This window comes from Sinohyriopsis cumingii, chromosome 2 (genome assembly GCF_028554795.1).
Source record: "Sinohyriopsis cumingii isolate HCF-2022 chromosome 2, ASM2855479v2, whole genome shotgun sequence".
Taxonomy (NCBI): Eukaryota; Metazoa; Mollusca; class Bivalvia; order Unionida; family Unionidae; genus Sinohyriopsis; species Sinohyriopsis cumingii.
Genome location: NC_142962.1, coordinates 146,785,168 through 146,811,563, shown reverse-complemented (window position 1 = coordinate 146,811,563; position 26,396 = coordinate 146,785,168). Strand labels below are relative to the sequence as shown.

General features: G+C 34.6%; 1 protein-coding gene across 3 annotated transcripts in view; it reads left to right on the top strand.

Annotated features, from left to right (window-relative positions):
- The window catches only part of LOC149806032 (nuclear factor NF-kappa-B p105 subunit-like), a 100,041-nt gene extending 79,647 nt beyond the window's left edge, over positions 1 to 20,394 (top strand). The window contains exons 15-21 of one of the 3 annotated variants that reach the window (XM_089950885.1): positions 1,477 to 1,699; positions 1,900 to 2,069; positions 2,666 to 2,896; positions 4,045 to 4,189; positions 7,794 to 7,978; positions 11,055 to 11,148; positions 16,048 to 20,394. In XM_089950885.1, coding sequence (XP_089807011.1) covers positions 1,477 to 1,699; positions 1,900 to 2,069; positions 2,666 to 2,896; positions 4,045 to 4,189; positions 7,794 to 7,978; positions 11,055 to 11,148; positions 16,048 to 16,163 — 1,164 coding nt within the window. In that variant the 3' untranslated portion in view covers positions 16,164 to 20,394. Of the gene's footprint in view, positions 1 to 1,476; positions 1,700 to 1,899; positions 2,070 to 2,665; positions 2,897 to 4,044; positions 4,190 to 7,793; positions 7,979 to 11,054; positions 11,229 to 16,047 lie in introns of all 3 variants that reach the window. The other 2 variants (XM_089950886.1, XM_089950887.1) reach the window with 2 other exon arrangements.
- The last annotated feature ends 6,002 nt before the right edge of the window (positions 20,395 to 26,396 follow it).

Genomic DNA, 26,396 nt, shown 5'->3' with positions numbered 1-26,396 from the left:
AAATTTATATTAAAGTTTGAGCGTGAGCAAAAGAAAAAAGGAACTTAGGGTGCCAGAAGCATATGGATGATAACTGCCAGAAACCCAAGTTTTAATTTTTGAATTTGGCCAGAGACATACAAAATACAGTACAATGACCATCCAATAAGACTTGCTGATCCAAAATGACTTATCAGTAACAAAACCAAAAACATAAATACTCTTAAAGAACAATGCATGTACAGGAATTAGACTAGGAGTCATTGTCACATATTTAATGAAAGGAATATCTTGCTGCAACCAATGTCTTTCCGGGCTCTCCTTTACCATAATTAATGTATTTGAACCCATGAACTTCAAATAAAAAAGTGTTGCGTCATTGCTGTTACTGTCTCTGTTGCTTATAAATAAATTGTTCTTAGTAGTCTTTATCTGCAAAGATTTGGCGTATTGTAAGGGTCATTGCTTGTTATAATTTTCATACATACACATAAACACACTCAACTAACCCACACGCATCCCAGTTTTCTATGTGGATATGAGTTGGGAGAAAAGCACTTCATGACCAGTGTGATAGACTGATAGAGAATATAGTTTGTAATGTAAGAAAAAGAATTTACTTGGCAAGATATGAGTCACAAAGATTCTAAATAGGTGAAATCGTTTGAGAGAAATAAATTGGACAGAAAGATGCAAATATTTCATGAGGAAAACTATTGTTTAATGCTATTGTTTTTGAGGTATTCATTAAAATTGGAGCCATGGATACATGATTTATTCTTTTTTTACTTTAATTATTACTGACTGTGTACAGGTATATACAGGCTCATACAGGAAATGATTGTAGAAGCTTGTTCTCTTGTGGAACATGTTATCCATTTCAGACAAACTGCCTTGATCATAAAACATACAAGCTCATAAAGAAAGATGGAAGTGATTGTAGAAGCCTGTTTCTCTTCTGAGGCTGGTAGCCTCAAAACATTGATACTAAGATTCATGGTTTGGCATCTCTGGACTTGCAAATAAATTGACTACAATGATCCTAACATCGGCACACATTTTTACTTAATCATAATTGAGGATCTTCATCTGGCCAGAACAGATTAAGTAAAATATCTTTATGGTCAACAATTGTTATTTTGTAATTAGTAGGTTTTTTTGTTGAGAAATTAATGGTGGTGGGATTACAGTCTGTTCAAACATGAATTGTATTTATGCTGAATTCATGTTCCTGCAGGTAATATTCAAGCCATTGGGTATATTGCTATGCTATATACACTTTGTTCTTGTTATCTTTACAGCTTTTACAGTTTGTAGTTGATCTTATAATCTTTCCTTTTAATTAAACAAATGAAATATCCATGAAGTATGGGGTTTTTATCTGTCATCCTACTGTGCATTTAAATCAGTGCAAATCATCACAATATATAAATCCATTAGCTTTTGATATCTTAGAAATTATTCTGCCATTAGAATACTCACCTTTTCATTTTTCAGACCCCTCTCCACCTTGCTGTAATCACAAATAAGCCCCATGCAGTGGATTTGCTGATAAGAGCAGGTGCAGATACAACAGCCCAGGATCGCCATGGCAACTTGCCAGTACACCTAGCTGTGCTATATGGACATGTCGAGTGCTTGAAAGCTTTATTAAAGTACCAGAGACAGGGAACAACCAAACAATGTCCATTTCCAGAGCTGAATATGAGAAACTTTGATGGTACGGCTGATAATACTTTTGTGTCTGTAAATTCACTTTGCTTTCTCTTACATGCACTGTGTTTCTCATCTACCATATATACTCACTTATAATACTCACTTATAAAATTAGTCAAACTGCAAACTGTGCAGACTCGGATCTGCCATTGCATAGTGCACTGGAGGATGTCATAGACAGTAATATGATTTTTTTGTTGCAAGGGTTTGCCCCAGTTCATCTGGCTGCACAGAAAGAAAACCTAAATGCCATGAAGCTGTTGGTGTATGGGAAAGCAGATATCAATTTGCCAGATGGCAAAAGTGGGCAGACACCACTTCACCATGCTGTTGAGGCAGATGACATGTCAGTCGCTGGATATCTCATACTGGAGGTAGGCAAAACTGCATATTTAACATGGAGATGTATCCATTTTCTGTTTTTGACAGGTTCTATAATTCTTATATACTCTTTATTCATGCTTTTAGATTAAGATTTCTGTCCAGAAAATTATAAAAGTTACTGGTATTCGTTATTTTGTATGTATGACCATTAGACACGCTCATGGAATCCTGGTGGGAGAACTTGAAACCTATCCCTCCCTTGTGCATATTGTCATTAAGTGGAAAAAATGGTAAAATGTTTTTGGTGTGCAATATGTAGAAAATGAGATATTACAGATAGAAAGAGTCACAAATTAATTGTTGCTTGGTTAGTTTTTCAAATGATAATTTGGGCAGATTATTGTCTATATCATCTATATCATGCCTAGGAAATGGGATCTTATTGTCATTTCCAAGGATACACCAAGGCAGCTGACATGTACTGACCTGGGCTGTATTGAAGCCACAACCATTGGATTCTCTTTCAGCTGTGCTACAATGACTTTTGACAAAATGAAGGATATTGCAATGTTCGTGCTACTTTAAAATAGTTGGGATAGTTATTAAAAAATGAGGAGTATATTTTTTTATTCTTTCTATTTGTAAGGCCTCGGCTGATTTAAATCTAAGACGATTTGATGGTAACACATCACTTCACATTGCCTGTGGGCGGGGCAATGTTGGCATGGTGGCACTCCTTATGGCTGGAGGGGCAGACCCAGAAGCTGAGAACTGCGATCCACTAGAGATAGAAGATGAGGATGATGAGGAGGAGGAGCAGGTTAAAGAAGAGGAGAAGTTTTCACTCCCAGGACACTATGCACTGGATAATGACAAGGTGATTCATATCTTCCACTATCCTTTTTCACACATTGATGTATTTATAATATTTCCACAAAAATAGTTAAACATTCTGAAAAGCAGTTTTCTTCAGATACAATTAATCAGTCAAAATACTTTAGAAGAATTATTAGTCAAACAAGTCCAGCCATTCCAGGCAAAAACGTTTTAGTTAAAAAGCTAAATGTTACCTGCCCACCTTGGTGGCATTTAGATGTAGTGATCTCCCCATTGATATATTCCTCTCCTGTGAATACTTAAGTTGCTACTTACACTCATGCCAAGTAGTATGCTTTCTACAGATAGAGACATCACAATCCACATACAAGTACAGTAAACCCCCAATGTACATGTGTTATGCATTCAGTATGTCAAATTTGCCCAGTTCCAAGTGATTTGTTTCATAGGAGATATTAAAAAGGGATGGGTTGTGTTCCTTGGACCTCACATTTATGACACCAGATGTACCAAAATAAAACCTTTATTCAGCCAGTAATTTTATTTATTATGTTCTGAAAAAATTGTTAGCATATTTATTCAGTTACATCATAACAAATTTATTAAAAAATTCAAAATGGACAACAAACAATCTTTAATCCATCCATTAGTGTGTATCTGAATCTTCATCCTGGTTGAACACACAAAAAAACAGCGATTTCTGTTTGGGAACCCATGCTGCATGTTCACGTATTTACACAAATTACATTTGTCTGCATTCCTACTTTGGTGTTACTGTTAACTCACATAAATGTGAGACTCTTTTAAGTCAAATATGTGTCAGTCAGGAGTTTACTGCAACTGAAGTATTAATGTGATTTGGCTCCAGTCCCTGTCTCAAAGCGAGTTCAATCTGTCACCTATTTGGGCAGGTCTTTATTAGCAAATTACTAGTAGTTTTCTAAGGTATTATGGTCAGGTAAGTATTATTAAACAAACATATTTAACTTTTAAAAAATGATTTTAAATAATAAACATTGTGTGTCTGTGCTGTAGAGGATATTTTTGTCAGAGGCATAACCACAGAATCAACAAAAATGTAGATTTTCTCAGAGCCATAAACGTGATTCAAATGAAGGTATACAAGTTCATTATTTTATAAATAATTTGATAGAGATTCAGCTTTTTATTTTGTGTAATTACCTACAGATTCTAAAAGTCCTGCGAGGAGAACCTTACACAAGTACAATCCAATCACATGATGAAGGCAGTTTATCAGAAAAATTTACTTCTCTCTTTGTCTCTGGAGGAGGTCACACAGAAAGTGGATTTGGGAGCATGAGGTTTGCCTCAGGTACTGTAAAAGACAATTTTAATAAGCATAGTTTTTTCATTTTAATAAGCATAATTATTTATAAATTTATCAAGGAAACTTAACTTTTAAAAAAAATATGCTTCATGTTAAAATAGATGCTAAAATATTACATTTGTATTTATATGCATATTTATTTATCAGGGAAAACTCTGTATTGTGAACATCCCGCTTGAAAAGATTGTGAATAATGAAATGCTACTAAAATTAAATAAATTGCATGATAAAATTTGGTTGTAGTATTGATGTTCTTTCCTTGTTGGCTGGTGTAGCTAACATTGATACATTACATTTGAATAGTAAACACATCCATTTTTTAAAAAATTAATGCAATGGTCATATGCTTCATTTGTAAAATCAACGAGGGATTGTGTGTTTTTATATTTGATGTGTGCATATTAATGGTGAATGTATCATAATACATCATTATTTTAAATAGCCTGATGCTGTACCTGTCTGGCAGAATAGTTGTATAGTTAGTGATAATTTGTAATAGCACATACTATTTCTGGAAACAAACTGTGTTTCTTAAGATGATAGAAAAATAATTTAAGTTGGAGCAAAAAAACTCCACACTAAAGACAAGGTGATTGAATAGCGGGCCATCGGACCTTGAAACCACATTTATTACCTCAATTATCGTCAAAGTTTCTCTGATCCTACCAGCTTCTTTTATCTTTATGCAGGCTGAGAGAGACAGTTGTTCTGAATTGAATCTGGACTAGATACTAGGAGCAAACAAGTTCACGTGTCATTTATGATGTTCTTCACCTAATGTGATTGGGGCAGATTAGATTTTCATTGTTTGTAAAGTTGTTTGCAAAAATTACTTATGTAGTGATTGAGTCGTGGAATCTTCTACATTTGTGTTGGAAGAATATGGAAGTCTGACCTTTGTGGAATATGATATGTACCAGGGACTTGCCAGTACAACCCACACATGGGGAAGATTCTGGTAATCTTTATATACCTGTTGGTAGGTTAAGTCTTTAGTCATAACATATCACTTGAGGTTTTTTTTAGAGAGATTTAAAAATGTGGAAGTGCATGATTGTTTTTCATGGTTTGCTGTAACTTGTCAAAATAGGCAACTGTTTCATAGTTTTCCTTGTGTGAAAAAAAAATATATACATTGCAGCCTGGTAAATATGTACATTTTATAATAAAAATAGTGTTTATGTCAAGGTCGTAACACATTTGGAAACCCCTGATTGTATGGCCATAGTGTTATGTCTAGGTCATAGAAAATATTTGAAACTCATGATTGATTTTAAGGCCATAGTGTTATATCAAAGTTATAAAAGCATTTTTTGAAACTCTTAATTGTGCAGCCATCATTTATGTCAAGATCATAAAGTATTTGGATGCTCATGATTTAAAACCATTGTGTTATTTCAAGGTCATAAAGTATTTGGAAACTTATGATTGTAAAGCCACCATGTTATGTCAGAATTAAAAGTATTTATAAGCAAATGATTTAAAACCATTGAGTTATTTCAAGGCCATACAATATTTTGAAACTCACGATTGTAAGGCCATCATGTTATGTCTGGGTCATAAAGTATTTGGAAGCTCATGATTTAAAACCATTGTTATTTCAAGGTCATAAAGTATTTGGAAACTCCTGATTGTAAGGCCATCATATTATGTCAGGGTCATAAAGTATTTGGAAGCTCATGATTTAAAAACATTGTATTATTTCAAGGTCATAAAGTATTTGGAAACTCATGATTGTAAGGCCATCATGTTATGTCAGGGTCATAAAGTATTTGGAAGCTCATGATTTAAAACCATTGTGTTATTTTGAGGTCATAAAGTATTTGGAAACTCATGATTTAAAACCATTGTGTTATTTCAAGGTCATAAAGTATTTGTAAGTTCATGATTTAAAACCATTGTGTTATTTCAAGGTCAAAAAGTATTTGGAAAACTCATGATTGTAAGGCCATCATGTTATGTCAGGGTCATATAGTATTTGGAAGCTCATGATTTAAAACCATTGTGTTATTTCAAGGTCATAAAGTATTTGGAAACTCATGATTGTAAGGCCATCATGTTATATCAGGGTCATAAAGTATTTGGAAGCTCATGATTTAAAACCATTGTGTTATTTCGAGGTCATAAAGTATTTGGAAACTCATGATTGTAAGGCCATCATGTTATGTCAGGGTCATAAAGTATTTGGAAGCTCATGATTTAAAACCATTGTGTTATTTCAAGGTCATAAAGTATTTGGAAACTCATGATTTAAAACCATTGTGTTATTTCAAGGTCATAAAGTATTTGGAAGTTCATGATTTAAAACCATTGTGTTATTTCAAGTTCAAAAAGTATTTGGAAAACTCATGATTGTAAGGCCATCATGTTATGTCAGGGTCATAAAGTATTTGGAAGCTCATGATTTAAAACCATTGTGTTATTTCGAGGTCCTAAAGTATTTGGAAACTCATGATTGTAAGGCCATCATGTTATGTCAGGGTCATAAAGTATTTGGAAGCTCATGATTTAAAACCATTGTGTTATTTCAAGGTCATAAAGTATTTGGAAACTCATGATTGTAAGGCCATCATGTTATGTCAGGATCATAAAGTATTTGGAAGCTCATGATTTAAAACCATTGTGTTATTTCAAGGTCATAAAGTATTTGGAAACTCATGATTTAAAACCATTGTGTTATTTCGAGGTCATAAAGTATTTGGAAACTCATGATTGTAAGGCCATCATGTTATGTCAGGGTCATAAAGTATTTGGAAGCTCATGATTTAAAACCATTGTGTTATTTCAAGGTCATAAAGTATTTGGAAACTCATGATTGTAAGGCCATCATGTTATGTCAGGATCATAAAGTATTTGGAAGCTCATGATTTAAAACCATTGTGTTATTTCGAGGTCATAAAGTATTTGGAAGCTCATGATTTAAAACCATTGTGTTATTTTGAGGTCATAAAGTATTTGGAAACTCATGATTGTAAGGCCATCATGTTATGTCAGGGTCATAAAGTATTTGGAAGCTCATGATTTAAAACCATTGTGTTATTTTGAGGTCATAAAGTATTTGGAAACTCATGATTGTAAGGCCATCATGTTATGTCAGGATCATAAAGTATTTGGAAGCTCATGATTTAAAACCATTGTGTTATTTTGAGGTCATAAAGTATTTGGAAACTCATGATTGTAAGGCCATCATGTTATGTCAGGGTCATAAAGTATTTGGAAGCTCATGATTTAAAACCATTGTGTTATTTCGAGGTCATAAAGTATTTGGAAACTCATGATTGTAAGGCCATCATGTTATGTCAGGATCATAAAGTATTTGGAAGCTCATGATTTAAAACCATTGTGTTATTTTGAGGTCATAAAGTATTTGGAAACTCATGATTTTAAGGCCACCATGTTATGTCAGGGTCATAAAGTATTTGAAAACTAATGATTGCAAAGCCATGGTTTATGTTGTTTATTTAACAGCCTTTATTGCTGATGATAAGTGTGGTTTTATTGGTAGTTAATTTGCCAATATATGCATTTTTAATTGTAGCTATTATGTGACATTTACCTTAAAACAACTAATTTGGGTTGGTCATTTCAGGTAGTGACCTAGATAAAGTTGACTACATAAAGAGGATAAATTTGTCTCGGCTCCTGGACCAGTCTAGACCAGGAGCAGACTGGTTAGCCCTCTCTGACAAACTGGGACTAAGATATCTTGTAGAGAAACTTGCCAGTCAGCATGGTCAACACAGTCCAACTCGTGTCTTACTGAATTATTATGAGGTAAGAATCTTTGTTCCCCACCCCCTTAAAGTGAGGCACATATTGGTCTAATGCTGTCCATGCACTGGTTACACTAAGCTTGTACAGAAGATGTGTCAGCAACCATTGAACCAAACCAAACTTACTTTAATTTTCACTCTCTTTTTCAATTTCCTTTCAAATTTCTCCTTCTCCAACAAAGCACTTTGAAACACCCACTATGGTCAAATTCAGCCATTGGAATTTTACATGAAGCAAAGTCAGTAACTGATGGCATTTCATTTAGCCCCCACCCAGACTAATGCTGGTGCACTAGTACTGGTTCACAAATTAAAAAAGAGATGGGAAGAAACTTTGACAGCTTTTGTAATTTGCTACCCGTATATCACAGAGATGCTGCAAGGCCAAGGGATAGTGGATTTTTCGCCCCAAGAAAATCATTGGTCATGCACCTTCTCAAAACAACAGTTGAAATGTCACACAAATCATTTGTGGTTCCTACAATTTGCTGTACCCAATGTATGTTTTTTTAATTTTTTTTATTTTATTAAAGACAAAAATAAGAAATAAACCATTTCTCAAATTAAGTCTTGGAATCCATTTTGCTAATGATCTCAATCAAGTTATACTAAGGTAGATTTAGGGTTTTAATAAAAGCATCTAAATGATTGAGCTCTGTTGCAGTTTTTGCAGAAACTGTATAGGTGTTCTGATTAAATTGTCTCCTAGATAGGTATGACAAACTGATCCATTGATCAGCCATGCATGAATTTAAATGGCATAACAGTACTGAGTTTTGTGAATGTTGAAATGGAAGATAACTGATTTCATTATGGTAAGGTATCTGCTATGTTCAATGCTGGACTAAGAGGTAAGCTCTCCTGTAACAATGCAAACTGAAATGTCGCACAAACTGATGACATGGAAATAGTTGGTACCTCTTCCACAGTACATGGAACCAGAGGCTGAAAAGGAGAAGAAGAGGAACAGAAATTCCAAGACATGTTTAATTACCTACAGTTGGTCAAGGAAAGAAACGAAAAGGAGGGATGCTATGTGCTTTCTATCGAGATAATCCATAAATGAATGAAAAGGGTTGCATAGGTTAACCTATGTTCTTAAAAGGCTGCAACTTTGGCACACAGCCTTGCTACAGATGTTATCTTACAACAGAAATTTCCAAGGGACAACATGATTAAGTTGTGAAAAAATATGTTCAGATATAACAAAGACCAATTCACTAATTTGTTTCAACTGGCCAAAATTGCAGTGGTTCTCCCATTACAAAGTGCAGATTGTGAGAGGGGATTCAGTTCACAAAACAACTCTTAACATCAGAAGCTGTCAATAAACTGATGAGTATTCAGATACAAGGGGGTCATATAGACCATTTCCTGTTTTCAGAGGCTTTGTTGTTGTTGTTCTAGGGTTTAATGCCATTTTTCAGCACAAGATAGGCTATACATGGCGGCCAGTATAACTGGTGGAGGAAGAACCCTGGAAAACCCAGGGAAGAACCACCAACCCACGAGAAACTACTGGAAGGCCTTCCCATGTATCCACGCTAGCCGAGCCTTGGACTCGAACCCACGTAGACAGAGGTGAGATGGCAGTGATCCAGAACGGTGAGCGCTTTAGACCACTTGGCCACTCGGGGCCCCTTCAGAGGCTTTGAAGAAGCAGAAAAGAATATTTACCTATGCACCAAAGTAAATTGGGTAAAGAGATACTTTATATGCTTGATGTCAAAGAAGTGATATAAAGTCATTAAATCTCCTCTTAAATTAGGTATGCATATACCTTATACTAATGTTGTCACTCATAAGCTCTCATTTTTTGGTATTGTTCCCACTCACCCCTCCAGAGTTAGATGTGGGGGAACACCCCTACTAGAGAAAATTCTTGGCAATATCTCTTATATTGTAGTTCATTCATTGATATACTTCTGTGTTTTGGGTAACCAAATTTGACAGTGAAACCATTTTGTTTTAGTGATAACATCAATCAGTGTCAGTTATATTACTATTAACATAGATATAATTTCATTGACCATATATTTTTAGGCTCTCTAGTTTTCCAGATATGTTATATTCCAGAGGTTTATATAAACAATGTGCCTGTTTATCCAGTGCATAATATGAAATTAGTTTTATATAAGCAGCATATTCAAATATTTTACGCAAGTAAATTGACAAGAAATGTATTAAAAGTTTGCAAATTAGTTTACATTAAAAGTATTCAAAATAATTTACATTTAAAAATATGCAAAATAGTTTACTTTTAGTACAAAGATATTAGCATATATTTCTGCAAGTCCCGCCAGTATTTTAATATACATATTTAATTAGCATAAACAATGCAGTCAGGACCTTTTCTGGATGTTCCATACATATTTAAAACAACACTACTCATTGACGTTTTTTAAATAAAGTAAAATTGGTGCATCATGAGTTATTCTTGTTCACTAAGCCGTTTGACACATTCTCAAAAGCATTATATGTGTGTGTATGTGTGATTTTACTTTTTAACATAGCTTTAACACTTTTTCAGTCATATAGCTATGATGTCTGCAGCTAGACAGTTTATAGTGATGTCTAGCACTGGGGCATCATGCCGCCGACATGTAGCATGATGTCCCACCCAGTCACATTATTCTGACACCAGGCTGACCAGTCTAACACTAACCTCTTAATGCTAAGTGCCAGGCGAGGCAGCTATTAGTACCATTTTTGTAAGTCTTTGGTATGACTCGGCCAGGGATTGAACCCACGACCTCCAAAAGCACGTTAAAAGTCAAGGTGATTAAAACTGACTCTTGTATCATTTGTAAGTTGTGTTGTCAGAAAATACCATATTGAAATGCTTCACAATGCATTGAAAGTTTTCAACAAGTTATGTGTCACATAATATAAATACACATATAAGAATCCTTAGACACATGAAAAAAGGGACGAGTTCTAATCATTTAAAAGATTTGACTCTGGAGTAGGTTTTACTTTTATTTAATAATAAGGTGACACAACACATTTGTATCAAATGGCTTATGATCCTTCATGTAAATGACATATGCTATGAAGCATTTATTTATCTATCTTAGGAGATGGGAGGCACTGTGTCAGGACTGTTGAATGCATTACAAGACCTGCACAGAGAGGATGCCATTGAGATTCTGCAGGGAAAGATGGACCTAGGTGAAATATTACCTGTACACATCCCTTTTTGAAGTTGGCACTTTTATGTCTGACCTGCACAGTGAGACATAAGTATCATGGTATCACCAACAATGTTAGCATTGATAGTAAAATTTGTTTTTCGAGTCATATTGTAAATGACATCGTACAGGTCATGTATGCATTATTTCCGCATTGAGTGTCATTTGTTAGAATTTGATTCTACATACCTTTAAATGGCAGTTATTCACTTGGATCCTCATACATCCATGTTCCTTTGGAAGGTCATTATTTACACGCTATGAGAAGTACATACAGCAAAATCAATATTGAAGTACGTGGACATTTTTGGGTGAAATCAACCTAAAGGTGTGATCCGGTGCAATCCAGATTGAATGTTGTATGATGTGATGACACAACAAAAGCTACACATCTTGATGAAAAAAAAATTAATACTCCATATTGTGACAATTAGATTTGATGTGCTTATTTCTTCACCCAGTTTAGTACCTGGCCACCACTGTAAACATTCCTAGCAATCAATAATTTTTGTCTGGAATTTTCTTGACGACAATTAAGTGCAGATCATTTAATAATCAGGATTTAATAGACTTTGCTTAAACAAAATTAGTGTTATAAAATAAAAATTTAATTTAATTTAACATGAATAAATGCACGCACATGAACTGTATGACTTTTACTATATATGTTGTTGGGTTTTACAGCATAGTATTATGTGATGGAGTCACCACTATGACCAGCAAAGTGCAAAGTTTTTTAATACTGATAAAAAGATGAATAACCAATGTTAACAAAAAGACAAATAAATGATCACTGTAGACAAAAGGTGAAAGTGACATTATTCAGCTAATTTAAGAGCTGTTGAATGAGAATGAGGAAGAAAGCTATGGAAAGGATGCTGTAATTAAGTTATATAAGATGCTGAACAAAATATGCATTTCTGTATTGCAAGCAAGGGTTTAAGAACAGTTCAGCTTCACAGATCATGTAAAACATCTACTACTGTACCTAAATCTTCCACAGTTTCTGTCTTTCAGTGTAATTTTTATTTAACTTCATTTTTATTCCTCCATTTCTAATTATTGGAAATATGCAGCAAACAAAGGATTATTTTGTTTTCCGTCAGTATTCTTGTCTACAAAATTATAATTACTGAATGCTTTCCTTGTAAAATAAAATTTGACATATTTGTGGGGTTTTTTTCATACTTAGTATAATGGCTTACTGGTCACCTTGTCTTGTTTGATTTACATTATATAAAGGTTTCACTCTGAAAAATATACTCTCCATGTTGATATGGAGAGAAAGAGAGAGACAGGTATTAGCATATGGATGAACCCACTAGACATGTAGATACACACCTGAGATTTGAAAAGATTCAATTTATACATATATGGAGCATAATCTTCATTGTATGTAGTTAAGAACTTTTATTTCAACATGGTTTTGTTAATGAGGAAAGTATGAAACATCTGAGTTTCTCCTGTTTTAATAATAATAATGATAAGTGAAAAGCTTCCAAAAAGTAAGATTATTTTTTCCAAATTACATTTATTTTACAGGCAGCATGTTAATGATTAAATGGAATGTAAAAACAAAGGAAAAAATATTTCACTTACATGATCATCAGGCTAGAGGAAATAATTGTAGCTCTTTAATTTTCTGGATATCAATTTCTTAAAATACAACTTAATAAAAATATATCTCACATAAATCTCAGAAATCCAAAAATCACTGTATTTGCAGGACAGGTCTGAGAAATGAGCTAAAACTGTCAATGACCATTTGCTAATTTGAATTGTCAGACAAGAGACATATTTTGCCCATAATTATCCCATGCTCTCTGGTCATTATATTTCCCAGTTGTTTAAACACATTATAGTCACAAGGTGCAAGATAAAAGAGGTGTACAAACTTGTCTCTTCATGTTATGAAAAACCTAGGCCACCTTTGGACAGTTCGTGTGAAATTTATGCCCAAATACCTGAAACATGATTTCATGTTCCCCAGCAACTCAAGTTGATCTCGGAACAAAACTATGGCACATCAACACTAAGCATGTTCCACAATTTTTGTTCTTATCTGCTCTAATCTCTTGAGGTTCTTGATTATTTTCAGACAAGGTTCTTGGCATTGGGGTGTGAAGAACCTCATGAATGTTGTATTTGGGTCAAAAATCTTGTGGTCATTTTTTGCCAAAGGACATCTCTTAAATGGGATAAACATGAGACATAGGATATCACAAAACACGTCTGTATTCTTTGCTGAAATTGTAGCACTAAGTACATAAATTAACAGTTAATGTACATTTTCTGCACTCATTGTTTGTGTATGAACAGAATACTTAACTACTTGCATAATTTAGTTCTCTGCATGTATCATAGTATACTATGGTACAGTACAATATAACTTCCTGCATGTGTCAGAGTTTTCTATTTTGGTATAGTATAACTTTCTGCATGTGTCAGTGTACTTTGATACAGTATAATGTACATCACAGCATGTGTCACATTGTACTTTATTACAGTATAATGTACATCACTGCATGTGTCACAGTGTACTTTATTACAGTATAATGTACATCACTGCATGTGTCACAGTGTACTTTGGTACATTATAATGTAACTTTTGCATGTGTCACAGTGTACTTTGGTACAGTATAATATAACTTTCTGCATGTGTCAAAGTGTACTTTGGTACATTATAATATAACTTTCTGCATGTGTCAAAGTGTACTTGGTACAGTATAATGTAACTTTCTGCATGTGTCACAGTTTTCTATTTTGGTATAGTATAATATAACTTTCTGCATGTGTCAGTGTACTTTGATACAGTATAATGTACATCACAGCATGTGTCACATTGTACTTTGGCACATTATAATGTAACTTTCTGCATGTGTCACAGTGTACTTTGGTACAGTATAATATAACTTTCTGCATGTGTCAAAGTGTACTTTGGTACATTATAATGTAACTTTCTGCATGTGTCAAAGTGTACTTTGGCACATTGTAATGTACATCACTGCATGTGTCACAGTGTACTTTGGCACATTATAATGTACATCACTGCATGTGTCACAGTGTACTTTTGATACATTATAATGTACATCACTGCATGTATTGTAGTAAAGTCAAACCTGTCAATAGCAGCCACTCATGGGAAAGGCAAAAATGGCTTTTCCACACATGACCTCTACAAAGGTTCACTTATCCAAATTGTTTTTTGAACAAATAACATGCAACAAAGATGATTATTGTTATTATTATTATTATTATTAATATTATTATTATTGCATTATGAAGATTGTTTTATGTGCACTATTGAACAAATGATAAAATACATGTTTTTTCCCAAATTTATGTTCGACAAAAACTTATTGTATCCTGCTGAGTTTAATCCATCCTTTAAATTAAATCATCAATGACTTAAAATAATTACTGATCTTAGTTTGTTTTGTGCACCATGACAGAATAATTATTTCACTACTGATTAACAGATTACATAGGACTGTAAAACAGAGGACTGACTCTTTTGTCAGCCAGCTTGTATAAATTAGGCTTGGAAACAGTTGTTGATGCTTGAAAAACTATATTGGGATTAGATACTTTCTCAACTCACTGCAATCAAAAGACAGTCAATTTATATGAAAGGCCTGTGATGAAATTAAAATAAGCCATATGTGACAATTCTTTGTGACTCATGAACTCAAACTTTTCCTGCCTTTAGTTTTAAATATTAAATGACTCCTGACTCTTATGGAAAGATTATAACTCGTATCTCTTCACAAACTTGAATCTTTCTCTCAAAATCAGTCATAATATCTTGCTTATGCTTAAAATTTTCTTCAATCTGAGTTACCTGACACCCATTTCCACTGTGACTAGATAACTACTTTTTCCACTATCCAGCAGAATTGCTTTGACCCTCCCCAATAAGGAAGGAAAAATCACTTTTAAATCCAACTTATTGACACCTATAGATAAGACTGACAATATTACTGGAGTATCGTGAGTACAAGCAAGATAGGAAATCTTTGTATATCAATTCACCTGGTATGCATTTATTTCAACAATGCCTTTTTCATCAAACAAATTTTATTCCCATACTTAGAGTGTCACTGTTGATATGCTTCCGTGACCACTTAAGGCAGGGAGACACCATTGTTGGTTAGGAAACACCTGGCCCCTGACCACAGAAGGCTTGTGACCTATACACACAGGACATTTATATATGAAATCTGCAGGGCAGAAATTAGAACGGTCATTGTGACTAGGTGACCATTATGTACAGGTAACCTTTAGAAAAGGTTTGACTGTATACTGTGCTACAGTATAATAGAGTTCTCAGCATGTATCATGCCATACTATGCCTCAGTATAAAAGAGTTCTCAGCATGTATCATAGCATACAATACTTTAGTATAATAGAGTTCTCAGCATGTATCATACCATATTATACTTTAGTATAATAGAGTTCTCAGCATGTATCATACATACTATGCCTCAGTATGAAAGTTCTCAGCGTGCATCATAGCATACTATGCCTAAGTATACAAGAGTTCTCAACATGTATCATACCATACTATACTTCAATATAAAAGAGTTCTCAGCATGTATCATACCATATAATACTTCAGTATAATAGGACTCTCAGCATGTATCATAGCATACTATGATGCACTCCTTTATGTAACACAGAATTTACCTACTGTTAGATTTGGAGCTTTTGGCAAAATGTGACTATACATACCATTGTCCTTCAGGAATTATATTTGCTCTCTCATTTCATGTATTTATAGAAATTATCATTTTATGTGTTCTTTTCATAGATCAGAAGCTACCTGTGGCTAGGTGATGTTTCATCTGAAATAATGGTTGACATCCCTCTCTTTTTATAGGGTTGTCCGAGAAGCTTCTTGGTGAGCCAGGAAGAATAGACTCAGGGCTTAGTATTGATACTGGCCTTCACCTTGACAGCCTGTCCATATCAACTAGAAGACCAATCCAGACTTAACCTGTACTTCTCTTTTCATCTGTATGTTTGTCAGTTACAACTTGACAAATGCATGCAGAACAACCATTCACATTCAGTAGGGAGAGGACATTCCTTTCATTCATTGTTATCTATTCATATTTTGGAAATTGTTCTTTGTGAAAAATTTTCATTGTAAGTTTACATTTGCTGGCACGATCAAAATGGCTATCTTCATTTTGACAGAAAAAAAGAAGACATTCCATTCATGCTTTTTTTGCTGTCTATTGCTATGTTGGTAACTGTTCTTCATGGAGAATTCTGAGTGACTTTAATTGTCCATTTTTTCTGGGCTTCTAGTTTTGCTTATGTTTTATGCTCTGTGTGAAACGTTTTTTTGTTACAGCTATGAGAAACATTTCAGACTCTTATTTTAGGATGTATGTACTTCTTTGAAATTCTGTCAGATACAGGCTAAACAAGACTTAGAGAAAAAAGTTGTCATTCTTGTTTGGATATAGATTTGAAAATATCAGCAGTGCTTTCCTAAGATCCAATATTGACTTGAGAAATGCCATTTTTCTATTTTATCTATTTGTTAATATCTCTTTCCATCCTTCCTTTTTGCATATAATGGGCATCATTGTAGTCATAGTAAGTTGCTGTTCGAAAGCTAATTGGACTTTGAATGTATGGGTGCTCATAATCAAGTTTTCTAAATCAGTTTGTGCTTATTGCACCTGTTTTGTACATAAATGGGAATCCTCCAGGCACATGTATTAATACGCTTGTTTCTTAACTTCTCTGTTACTTAGCATTGGCTTTAGCTTTAGATTTGTATGTGAATAATATAAATACAGAATGGCTGTCGGTTTTAATGTCCTGTTAAGTCAAATGATGATTTTATAAAGTTTCATTTCCCAAATATTGGAGAAAGGTGAAATTATGAATGGAAATCACTTCATGCATGTTTCAGAACCCCTTTAATGATAGTCTATTTGAGTAAAAATAAGAACCCACATATTTGTTAGTGTATGCATTTTTAATTAGACGGTTCAGGATTGACAGTGATCTAACAAAAACCAATTCTTGCTGAATAAAAGGTAATGTTATGGGTAAAAAGTGAATAGACACTTATTTGTTCAGGATTTACATTTATGAAATTCAAGTTTTCTGGATTGACCACAGGTAGATTAAACATATTTTCATTCAGGCTTTAAAGACTTGGGATTTGTTCTCCACTCATTCATTTCATTGTTAGCCATATTGGCTGTTTAAGTCATACAAGTCATTTATCACAAAATTATGTAGATTATGAACTTAATGCTACTGATAGTGCTAACTAAAATATCACTGAGTATTCTTAATGGTATGAACTGTAGACCTGCATCTCTTTTCAGAATATAATATTCAGATGTTTAGAGAAAATGATATTTTATTGAATGAATTCTGTGCATTTATTGAGAGTAGCATTAACACTGTGATGTTTGTGAACTATTCAGATGGCTGAAATATATGCAGTATGAAAGCAACATTCTATAAGATTGTAAGAAAATAACTAAATTTCATATGAATATAACATTGTACATACTTTAGCTTATTTTTAATTTTCTACCATTTATTAGGTAGTGTTCATTGTATTTATGTCACATTGTTTTGTTTTTCCATTTGTGGTGATTAAGATACAGTAAATACCCAAGTTTGGCATTTTGTTGTAAAGCAGCATGTTCAGAAGATATCTTTATTTTTCATCATAATTATTCATCTTAAAAGTACTAATAATTTGACTGTAAATAATGACTTTTAAGTGTAGTTTGTATACCATACAAAAGTACTAATAATTTGACTGTAAATAATGACTTATAAGTGTAGTTTGTATACCATACAAAATGACTAATAAGTTCAGACTGGACAGATCCAGATATACAATTAGGCAAGTAGACCTTGTGTTAAATCAGCAAATAGGATTACTTGTTATGGAGAATCATTTCCTATATTAATTTAACATATGTTCATTGTCCTTCATCTTGACAAGATTCCATAAACCAATAAAGACAAAAAATAATTTTTTCAGAATTTACACTCGTTCTTGGTCAAATTGTTTTGACTGACCTTTAAAACAGTTGTCATTTTAGTATGTCATGAAAAACAAAATAGTCTTGCATGTATTTGCTTCACATGATTTCTTTTGGTGATTTTTTTAAAAAAATTGAGCTTAAATTAGAATTTTACAATTCACATGATGACAAAGATAATTGTTACAAAGTATAACGATTTAACAAATAATTGGTAATTTTGATTGATTCAAACCCTATCATACCTCATGGAGCATGTATTGTCAGCAACTCCCAAAAATCACATGCTGTGCTGAGCTTATCTGTTTTTCTCAACATATATCTTTACTCTTTCTTATCTTTCCTAATTTTTACATTTGCATGCATGTAGTCCTATAACAATTAAGTGTGTGAATATTCATAGGATTTATTAAACAAGTTTATTGTCTTAATCTGTTAATTATAAACAGGTAAAAAAAATCATTTTTACTTTTATTTCAGTCAGATAGAAGAAAAATGATGTTAATAATAAAAAAAACATTGTTACAGTATATTTATGAACTATTGATATATAAGCATATTTCATGGCAAACAAAGGACCATCGTTACACATAGTAAAACAGCTATGAAATTATGACTGAATTATAGCTTGCCAATCCATCATTTGTGTTTTCCTTGTTTTAGAGATAGAACTGACAAGGACTTTCCCAAGAATGTTATGATTTGATTTCAAATTTTGTTAATGTTTCATCAAAATTTTAATGTTTTGGTGTTTTTGTTTTATTTATAGTCAAACAAGAACATGGTGATGGTAGAAGGTCCATAAAACAAAATAAGAAAATTGTGAACTAGATATGGATGACACTGTATCAGTTTGTTTTTATACAGCATTGTACCCAGTTACAGCTAAGATCCAAGTCTGTAAATTAAACTGTGTATACAAGCCTGTAAATTAAACTGTGTATCTGTTTGTTTGTGTACAGCATATAGCCAGTTACAGCTAAGATCCACGCCTGGAAATCAAACAGTTTGTATACAGGCATATACCCATTTAATCTTAGATCCAGGTCTGTAATTTGAACTGTGCATTTATTGGTATACAGCATATACCAAATTGCAGATTTATTTCAGATCTGGGAACCAAACTCAGTATCTGTCTGTTTGTATACAGTTTATACCCAGTTACAACTAAGAACCAGCCCTGGAAATACAAAATTCAAAAGTTTGAGATTGAAATTTTGTTTTGACCAGTTACAAATGACATTATATTTCAAAGATTGTTTTTAACTGGCTGATAGTGGAAACTCGTTCTCAAATCCAGCTCAGAGTTTTATAATCTCCAGGCCTGATTTGAAAGCATAATATGCTAGCAGTCACTGCTCATTTTAACTATGCTTTTAAGTGTACAGCTTGGTCCTGATCTGTTGACATATGATGAAGGAGCTGGTAGATCTTGGTCTGTATATAATGAATTATTCAGTGGGTAACTAAAATACAGTCTAGTCTTTTCTATGCAGCTTAGGTTTATCTTATTGTGGCTGTGATATTACTTCTTGGCTGATGTTGGCATGGAATTTGTGAGAATAACCTGTATTTGACTATTTTGGACACGCAAATAGAGTTTTGGGCATTTTCATACTGTATTTATAAATACAGTGTTCTGCACTATGACTGGTTCCATCATCACATGGGATCCCCTTTCCTCAAGTATTTTGTATTCAGCTGACCCACAACACTCTCCAGGGGTGTGGCAACTGAATTGATCAGCATCAGCCTGGAACCTATTAGCTTTTCCATCATTTCTCTTTGTTACATCAAATCAAATCTCTGCTTGTTTGCCAACCCATTTTTCTGCAACTAGGTCCTGTAATCCCAATGAGTCCCATGGCACACCAAAAGGTCAGTGCAGTGAAGCCATGGCATCCTATTTTCAGTGGTAGATTCCAGGCCTTCTGTCCATTCTGCTGGCACACATGGATGAGCAGCTTATACTTTGCCAGTTTCTTCTCATGAGTCTCCTCCATTCTTAGCTTATTATGGCACAGGTCAAACAAAATCATTCGCTTGATATCTCATTACCACAGTACAGTGTCGGGTCTGATGTTGTATATATGTTGGTGTACGTCGCATTTTAAGATGTTTAATATTGTATGTTAATTTTGTGCTGTTTGTGCATTCTTAGAAGTTATTTCAGCATTAAAGCATTAGTGTACTTAGAATTATTTGTCTGAGTTGTTAATTTCTTGATCCCTGTCTGACATTAACAGACCTGCCAACCCTGATGATTTTGCCATAAGTCTTATGGAAATGACCCCTAAAAGGCAGACTTACGGATTAAACGCACAAATGACAGAAATATGATCATTTGCAGTAAAATTTTGACGTGTCCTATTTTTATTTGGATCTAGGTTTCGTACTAGGTTCAGTGAAATTGGTCAGGGAACCTGATTAACTTTACTGGAGTTATTTCAGATGCTTCAAACTGGATGTATTTTGTGATGCAAAATGCCTGCATAATCAAACTGTTTATTATTTTTTGGGGAAATGGCATTTCAGCAAGTGATATGTCTGGACATAAAGGACAATAAACCTCTTACAAAGTTTTAATAGTGTAGAAGAATATTCAGATTCTTGGGGAAAAAGTTTGGAAGGGCAACTAGTAAGTTTAATGGACATCATGTGTTGATTTGAGTATGTCATATGGAAAAGATGATTGCCATTGGGACTGCATGAATTTTATTTAATAAAAATTACATCAAAATGAGAGATACCAAGAAGCCATTAAGTTCCACGGGGTTTGGAATTGCAGTTTGTGAAACTGTACTGGAGGTAAGTAAAGTTTAAATAAACTTTACAAACTTTTGACTGTAACAATGTTTACTATTGCTGCATCAGTCTTGAATCACACTTTTGGACTTTTAAATGCATGTTTTCCATCTTGACAATAGCAGTACATTATATTTTGTTATACCATACTGAAAACTGGTCCAGCTTGTGGGAAAAAATCAGCTACCTTACTGAGGTCACATCAGGGTCGGCCGGTCTGCATCAATATCATAGGTCTAATCAAACGAGTTATGAATTAAATTTAATTTAATTTTGGATGGCTTTGTCGCAGACTGCTTCCAAATGCTATCACATGTGGAATCTAATATTGACATTGAAACTGGATAAATTCTCTTCATTTCTAATATTTGCATTTGATCTTGTCTCCTTATATAATGTATCCACCTTGCTCCCCCCCCCCCATTATACATAGCTCATAGGAATCTTACAAATGTACTACAATATAAGCAAAGGCACATTATGTTGAGAGATCTCAAAAGTAAATTGCTATGGTGAATACATTTGAAAAGTAACAAAAACGGGGTCTAGTATATGTGCAACCACATAGCAATTGGTTCTAATTAGCAAAAAAAAACAAAATTGAGGAATATCAGTGCATAATGAAAGCACAATTTTATTTATGTTGAATGGGCTGCATGATGATACTTGTGTTATAAGAGAGACCATAGTATACAAAGGCTTTATTTTAGTGATGTGTCTATCTGTCTGTCTGTCTATCTATCTCTATCTACCTAACCACCCACACACCTACCTACCTATCTACCTTTCTTTCAATCTTTAGATCTATTATCGATCTCTCTGCCATCTATCTACTCCATCAACCATAACACAGTTATTAAATATTTCCTATTGTTTCCCCTGGATTATTAACATGACAATGTTTATTGGTCAAGCTCAATTCCAATGCTTCTACTCCCCGTTTTTTTCAATGTTATTTATGTCAGTTTACATGATTTAATGTGGGTCAAGATGAAATGGGTCATTTTCTTTTAAGCATAGAAGAAAGTGGTCCTATTTACTGCCCTTAGAAAGTATGCAGAAAAGTGCAGACTCTTGCAATTAATGGCCCCATTATACACTGGTCTTTGGCATTCATCTTTTCTGTCTACATGGTATATAGTCATAGGGGAGAAACTCTCACCCTTTAACTCACCTTACCACTGCTAGGTGGCTGCCGTAAATGTTTACCAGCTTTTATTCACTGGGTATTCTCAAATTAGTGCTGCAAGACATACCAAAGTCCTTTAATTTTTTCTTCAAATACATTACCCAATCATAATACCTTAGGAGAACTAATACTACCTAGAAATCCACCCCTTCCAAATACTACTTTAAGCCAAAGACCGCAGAGGTCTCGCTAGGGTTTTAAAACCAGGAGTCCAGGACTACCATTTTGGTAAAAATAGGAGTCCCACCAATCAAAAGTTGCAGTCCCTTCTTTCCTACAGAATCAACACAGACGTGAGTGCATCTATTTTTAGATGGAGAGGTTTTCGTCATGTAATCACTCACTTTAATATAGCTTCATTACAACAGTTCATTGACAGGATTGCAAATTTATGGTTTATTTTGTCTACGTCCTTGTAGTAATTTTAGGCAATGGTTAAAAAGTATCTGATTTGCTGTTCCCCCCCCCCCGTATTTTCGCAAATAAAATACGTGTCAAATCGGAAAACAGCTTAGACCTCGCGAATTCCACATTATCCCATACGTTTCTGACCTACATAATTTGCATTTTAAAGTTAAATCTTTAATAAAATAATACCTTGGCTTTGCTTTCAATGATTTGTATATTTTTCTGAAAATATTTGCCCGATGATTTACGAAAACAATCTAATAAACTGGTACATCCCAGACTTGGCGAAGTCCGCCATTATTTCCCGTTAGGCCTACTGGTTCACTTACAGCTTTAAACTCATTTTATGACGAACTAGTGTACAAGAGGCAGTTAATATATATGCAGATCACCGATTCTGATCTTAAAACACATGTTTGTATGTTTTATCATCGAAGGATATCATGCAGGAAATTGATAGTTGCTACCTTACTCGGAAAACGGTTAATGGTCGATCAGCTATCAAAACATAATGCTTGTGAATGGGCAAGAGTTTGTTTGTCAACGTAATTGATATCAAAACTAGGCCTAGCTACTGATGTATTGATGAATACATTTCGCTACAACACTAGAACTAACCGGGCTAAGGCGAGGGGCATTTTTTAAAAAAAGTATGGTCAGTCAATGTACCTCTTAAATAGCTCTTGTTCGTCCATCAGAGTGATACTGAATTTTGTCAATCCAAGTAAGGACTGATTCCAAACACTAAGCTAGGCATACCACAATTTCTTACACTTAGCTACTGTCCTATCCGAACTATCAATTCTAGCAGCTTTAGCACACTTCTGAATCTCGTTGCCGTTTAACCCCAAAATACTTATCCAAATTTACGAATGGCATTTTGTCCAAGTCTCAACATTTCTTGATTCTCGTGCACTACTTATTCCGATACATTCGGAAATGAACACAATAACGAAAGCTAAAGTTGTTTATTTGATGTACTTTTATAAATGACTACATGTACATCTCTGGGTCTGATTGACCCGTCCGCCAGTCAAAGCCTTTGAACTTGCCGCCCAGCTATTGCAACATGTTCTTTTTGATGTACTCTTATAATGACAACATGTATGTACATCAAGGGGTCATTCAGTTACTGTTTTCTGTCATTGTGAATATCAGCACAGCTAACTGATCAACACATTTTCCCACAAAGCAGGTGGCTGAAACAGGACTGGCAAGTCTTTGAATTTTGCCGCACACCTATTACATGCGTACGGAAGACTCCTGCCTCAGTGATTTTCTGCGTCCCAGATATAAAAAAAATTGGCGTCCAAATACGCGTAATTAAGCGTTTCCGAGATTTCAGTGAAAGGGATCTAAAATTTATCTGCCGGTCAATGTGGCGGTCAGGCAGAGTGATCTTCCATTAGGTATGAGACTTGGCGGCAAAGCCTAAAAATACCTCAGCTGCTACTGGAGCAGAAGGCACGTTCTCTATGGATGTAACTGCTGGGAGGTTGTATATATATTATGATTGGGTCAGTATCCTGGAAGACATATTTTACAATGGAAAATTTGGTTTCTTCTTCAAATACGTTACCCAATGGTAATACCTCAGGAGAATAGGTAAGAGGTGGATGGAGGTATATAATAATAATAATAATAATAATAATAATGCTTTATTTATAGAGGGTGGCTCATTAGTCGATGACTATTCTCCTTTGAGGACCTCTTAATAATAATAATAATAAGAAGAAGAAGAATTGCACATTATATGAAGATAGTAATAACTACAGTTTATTTTAAGATGTTTAGTATTAAATTAATCAATTCCATCATTTATTAGAAACACATACATGCTCATGATATCTCTTCTTAAATACTCTAATATTTTCAGCAGATTTAACATGTAGTGGAAGCTTGTTCCACAGAACTGTACCAGAATATTGGAAGCTCTTACCCCAGAGATATCATCGCCGGTCCCCTAAGATATTGAGACAGCTTCTAGGTAACCCGACTGGAGGTGACTCCATCGGTCAGTGCGCGGCTCCCAAAAGGACCCGACCTACCCCCCCCCCCCCCGGCGCAAATCCAGTGGAAGTCGTGAAGCCGCATCTTCAGAAGCAGTCAGTCGATCTGGAAGGGTGAGATGCGGATATAGGTCCATCCAGATTGAACTGGGCTGTCTGGGATGACAGATCTCGGAGATGAAAGTTAGATAATGTGGACTCAGATCTCCATCCCACAGCCTGAATGATGTTGGTTAGCGAACAGTTCCGGTCTGGTGCTAGGTTGGTGGCAACTGCTCTAACCTCGTGGGCCCGAAGTGCGTAATAAGTTCATTGAGCTGGGGTTATTTCCCTACATTCTGAGAGAATAACCCCCTAAGTATTATGATTGGGTAAGTATTCTCGAAGAAACATGCTAGTATTTTACCAGGAAAAGTTCGTATCTGTGTGATTTGAACCCATCTATCTAGAAAGTCAATATAATAGTTGATAATACTGCATTTGCTAAATGTTGCAGTAATTATTTGTATTTTCTGGTCAATAGTTATGTGATTTTTTAAAATTACATTTGTGACTTCATTTATCCCGAACTTGTGTTCTAACACCATATCATAGATCCGTGTTTTAGTTTATTTATTTGTGCACTATATATATTGTTCATTTTTTTAAAGTAATTAGTGCTGTTATTATGATTCATGAACATATTCATTTTATTTCCCAAAATTTTGCCATTCTTATCATTTCATTTGATGAAATGCAAAGTGCAAGAAATTTAAAGTTAGTGAAGACGTACATAAGATGCATACCTTTCTTGCACAAAGTATTTATTATCCTCAGCCTTCTGTGTTAGTAAACTATGGTCAGAAGGCGTCTGGTCCATTGTGTTATGGAAAACCAACGAGAGCAAGGATATAGTGAAGGCTCGTACAGAGTGTGACTGCGACAGTCATCTCTGGCAAATTGGAGGAACAAGCGGTTGCAGAGTTGCCATTCAGCATTCTTACCAGATGCTGAGTTGCAGACATGCTACCTGGTACAAGAAACAATGATGCAGTTGCTGGTCTTGGAACAACTTTCATCAGACCTTGATGATCCTAATGACCATCCTTTACTGCCATACACCACTTCCATGGCTGCTGATTGGTTAGTGCAGTTGTCCAGCCATATGTACCTATTGTTTGGTGGCCAGAGATCTATCATTACAATGCACCAACCTCTCTGTCTGTTCATTCATGGTACTTGCACAGCTACTCATTCAACTCGTAGCTATTTAATCATGGCTTACTGTATATACTTGCTTATAAGTCAAGTCAAACTGTAAGCAACAAAGATCTTGATCAGCCATACCATAAAGTGCCAGCAGATCAGGGTCTATGCAGTTGATTCTACTGATTACTCCTAACAAATTAAAGAGATCCAGATCTGACAACACATTATGCAACAGCATATCTGGGTCTGAGCAGATTGCAGTTGGACTCTACTTATAAGCGAATATGTGCAGTATCCATTGGAGAGATAACATGACTCATTTAATGGCAAACGCAATCCCTCACCCATGTTTTGGGAATGTTCTACATGAAGGTGGTGTTTGATGAGGTCAACCCCCATGAGTGTGGTGGTAACCTCAGTGACTTTGTGTACTCAAATCCCACAAAGGATTGGGTTTTTTTTTTGTTTTTTTAAAGCAGCTGGTAGGGAAATATATATATCAGCGTGTTCCAGTCCAGAAGAATGCATTCCGCGACAGAAGCTATTATATAATTGAGAGAACGCCTGCGGGCATTGAAAAACACGTGATATACTTGTACGT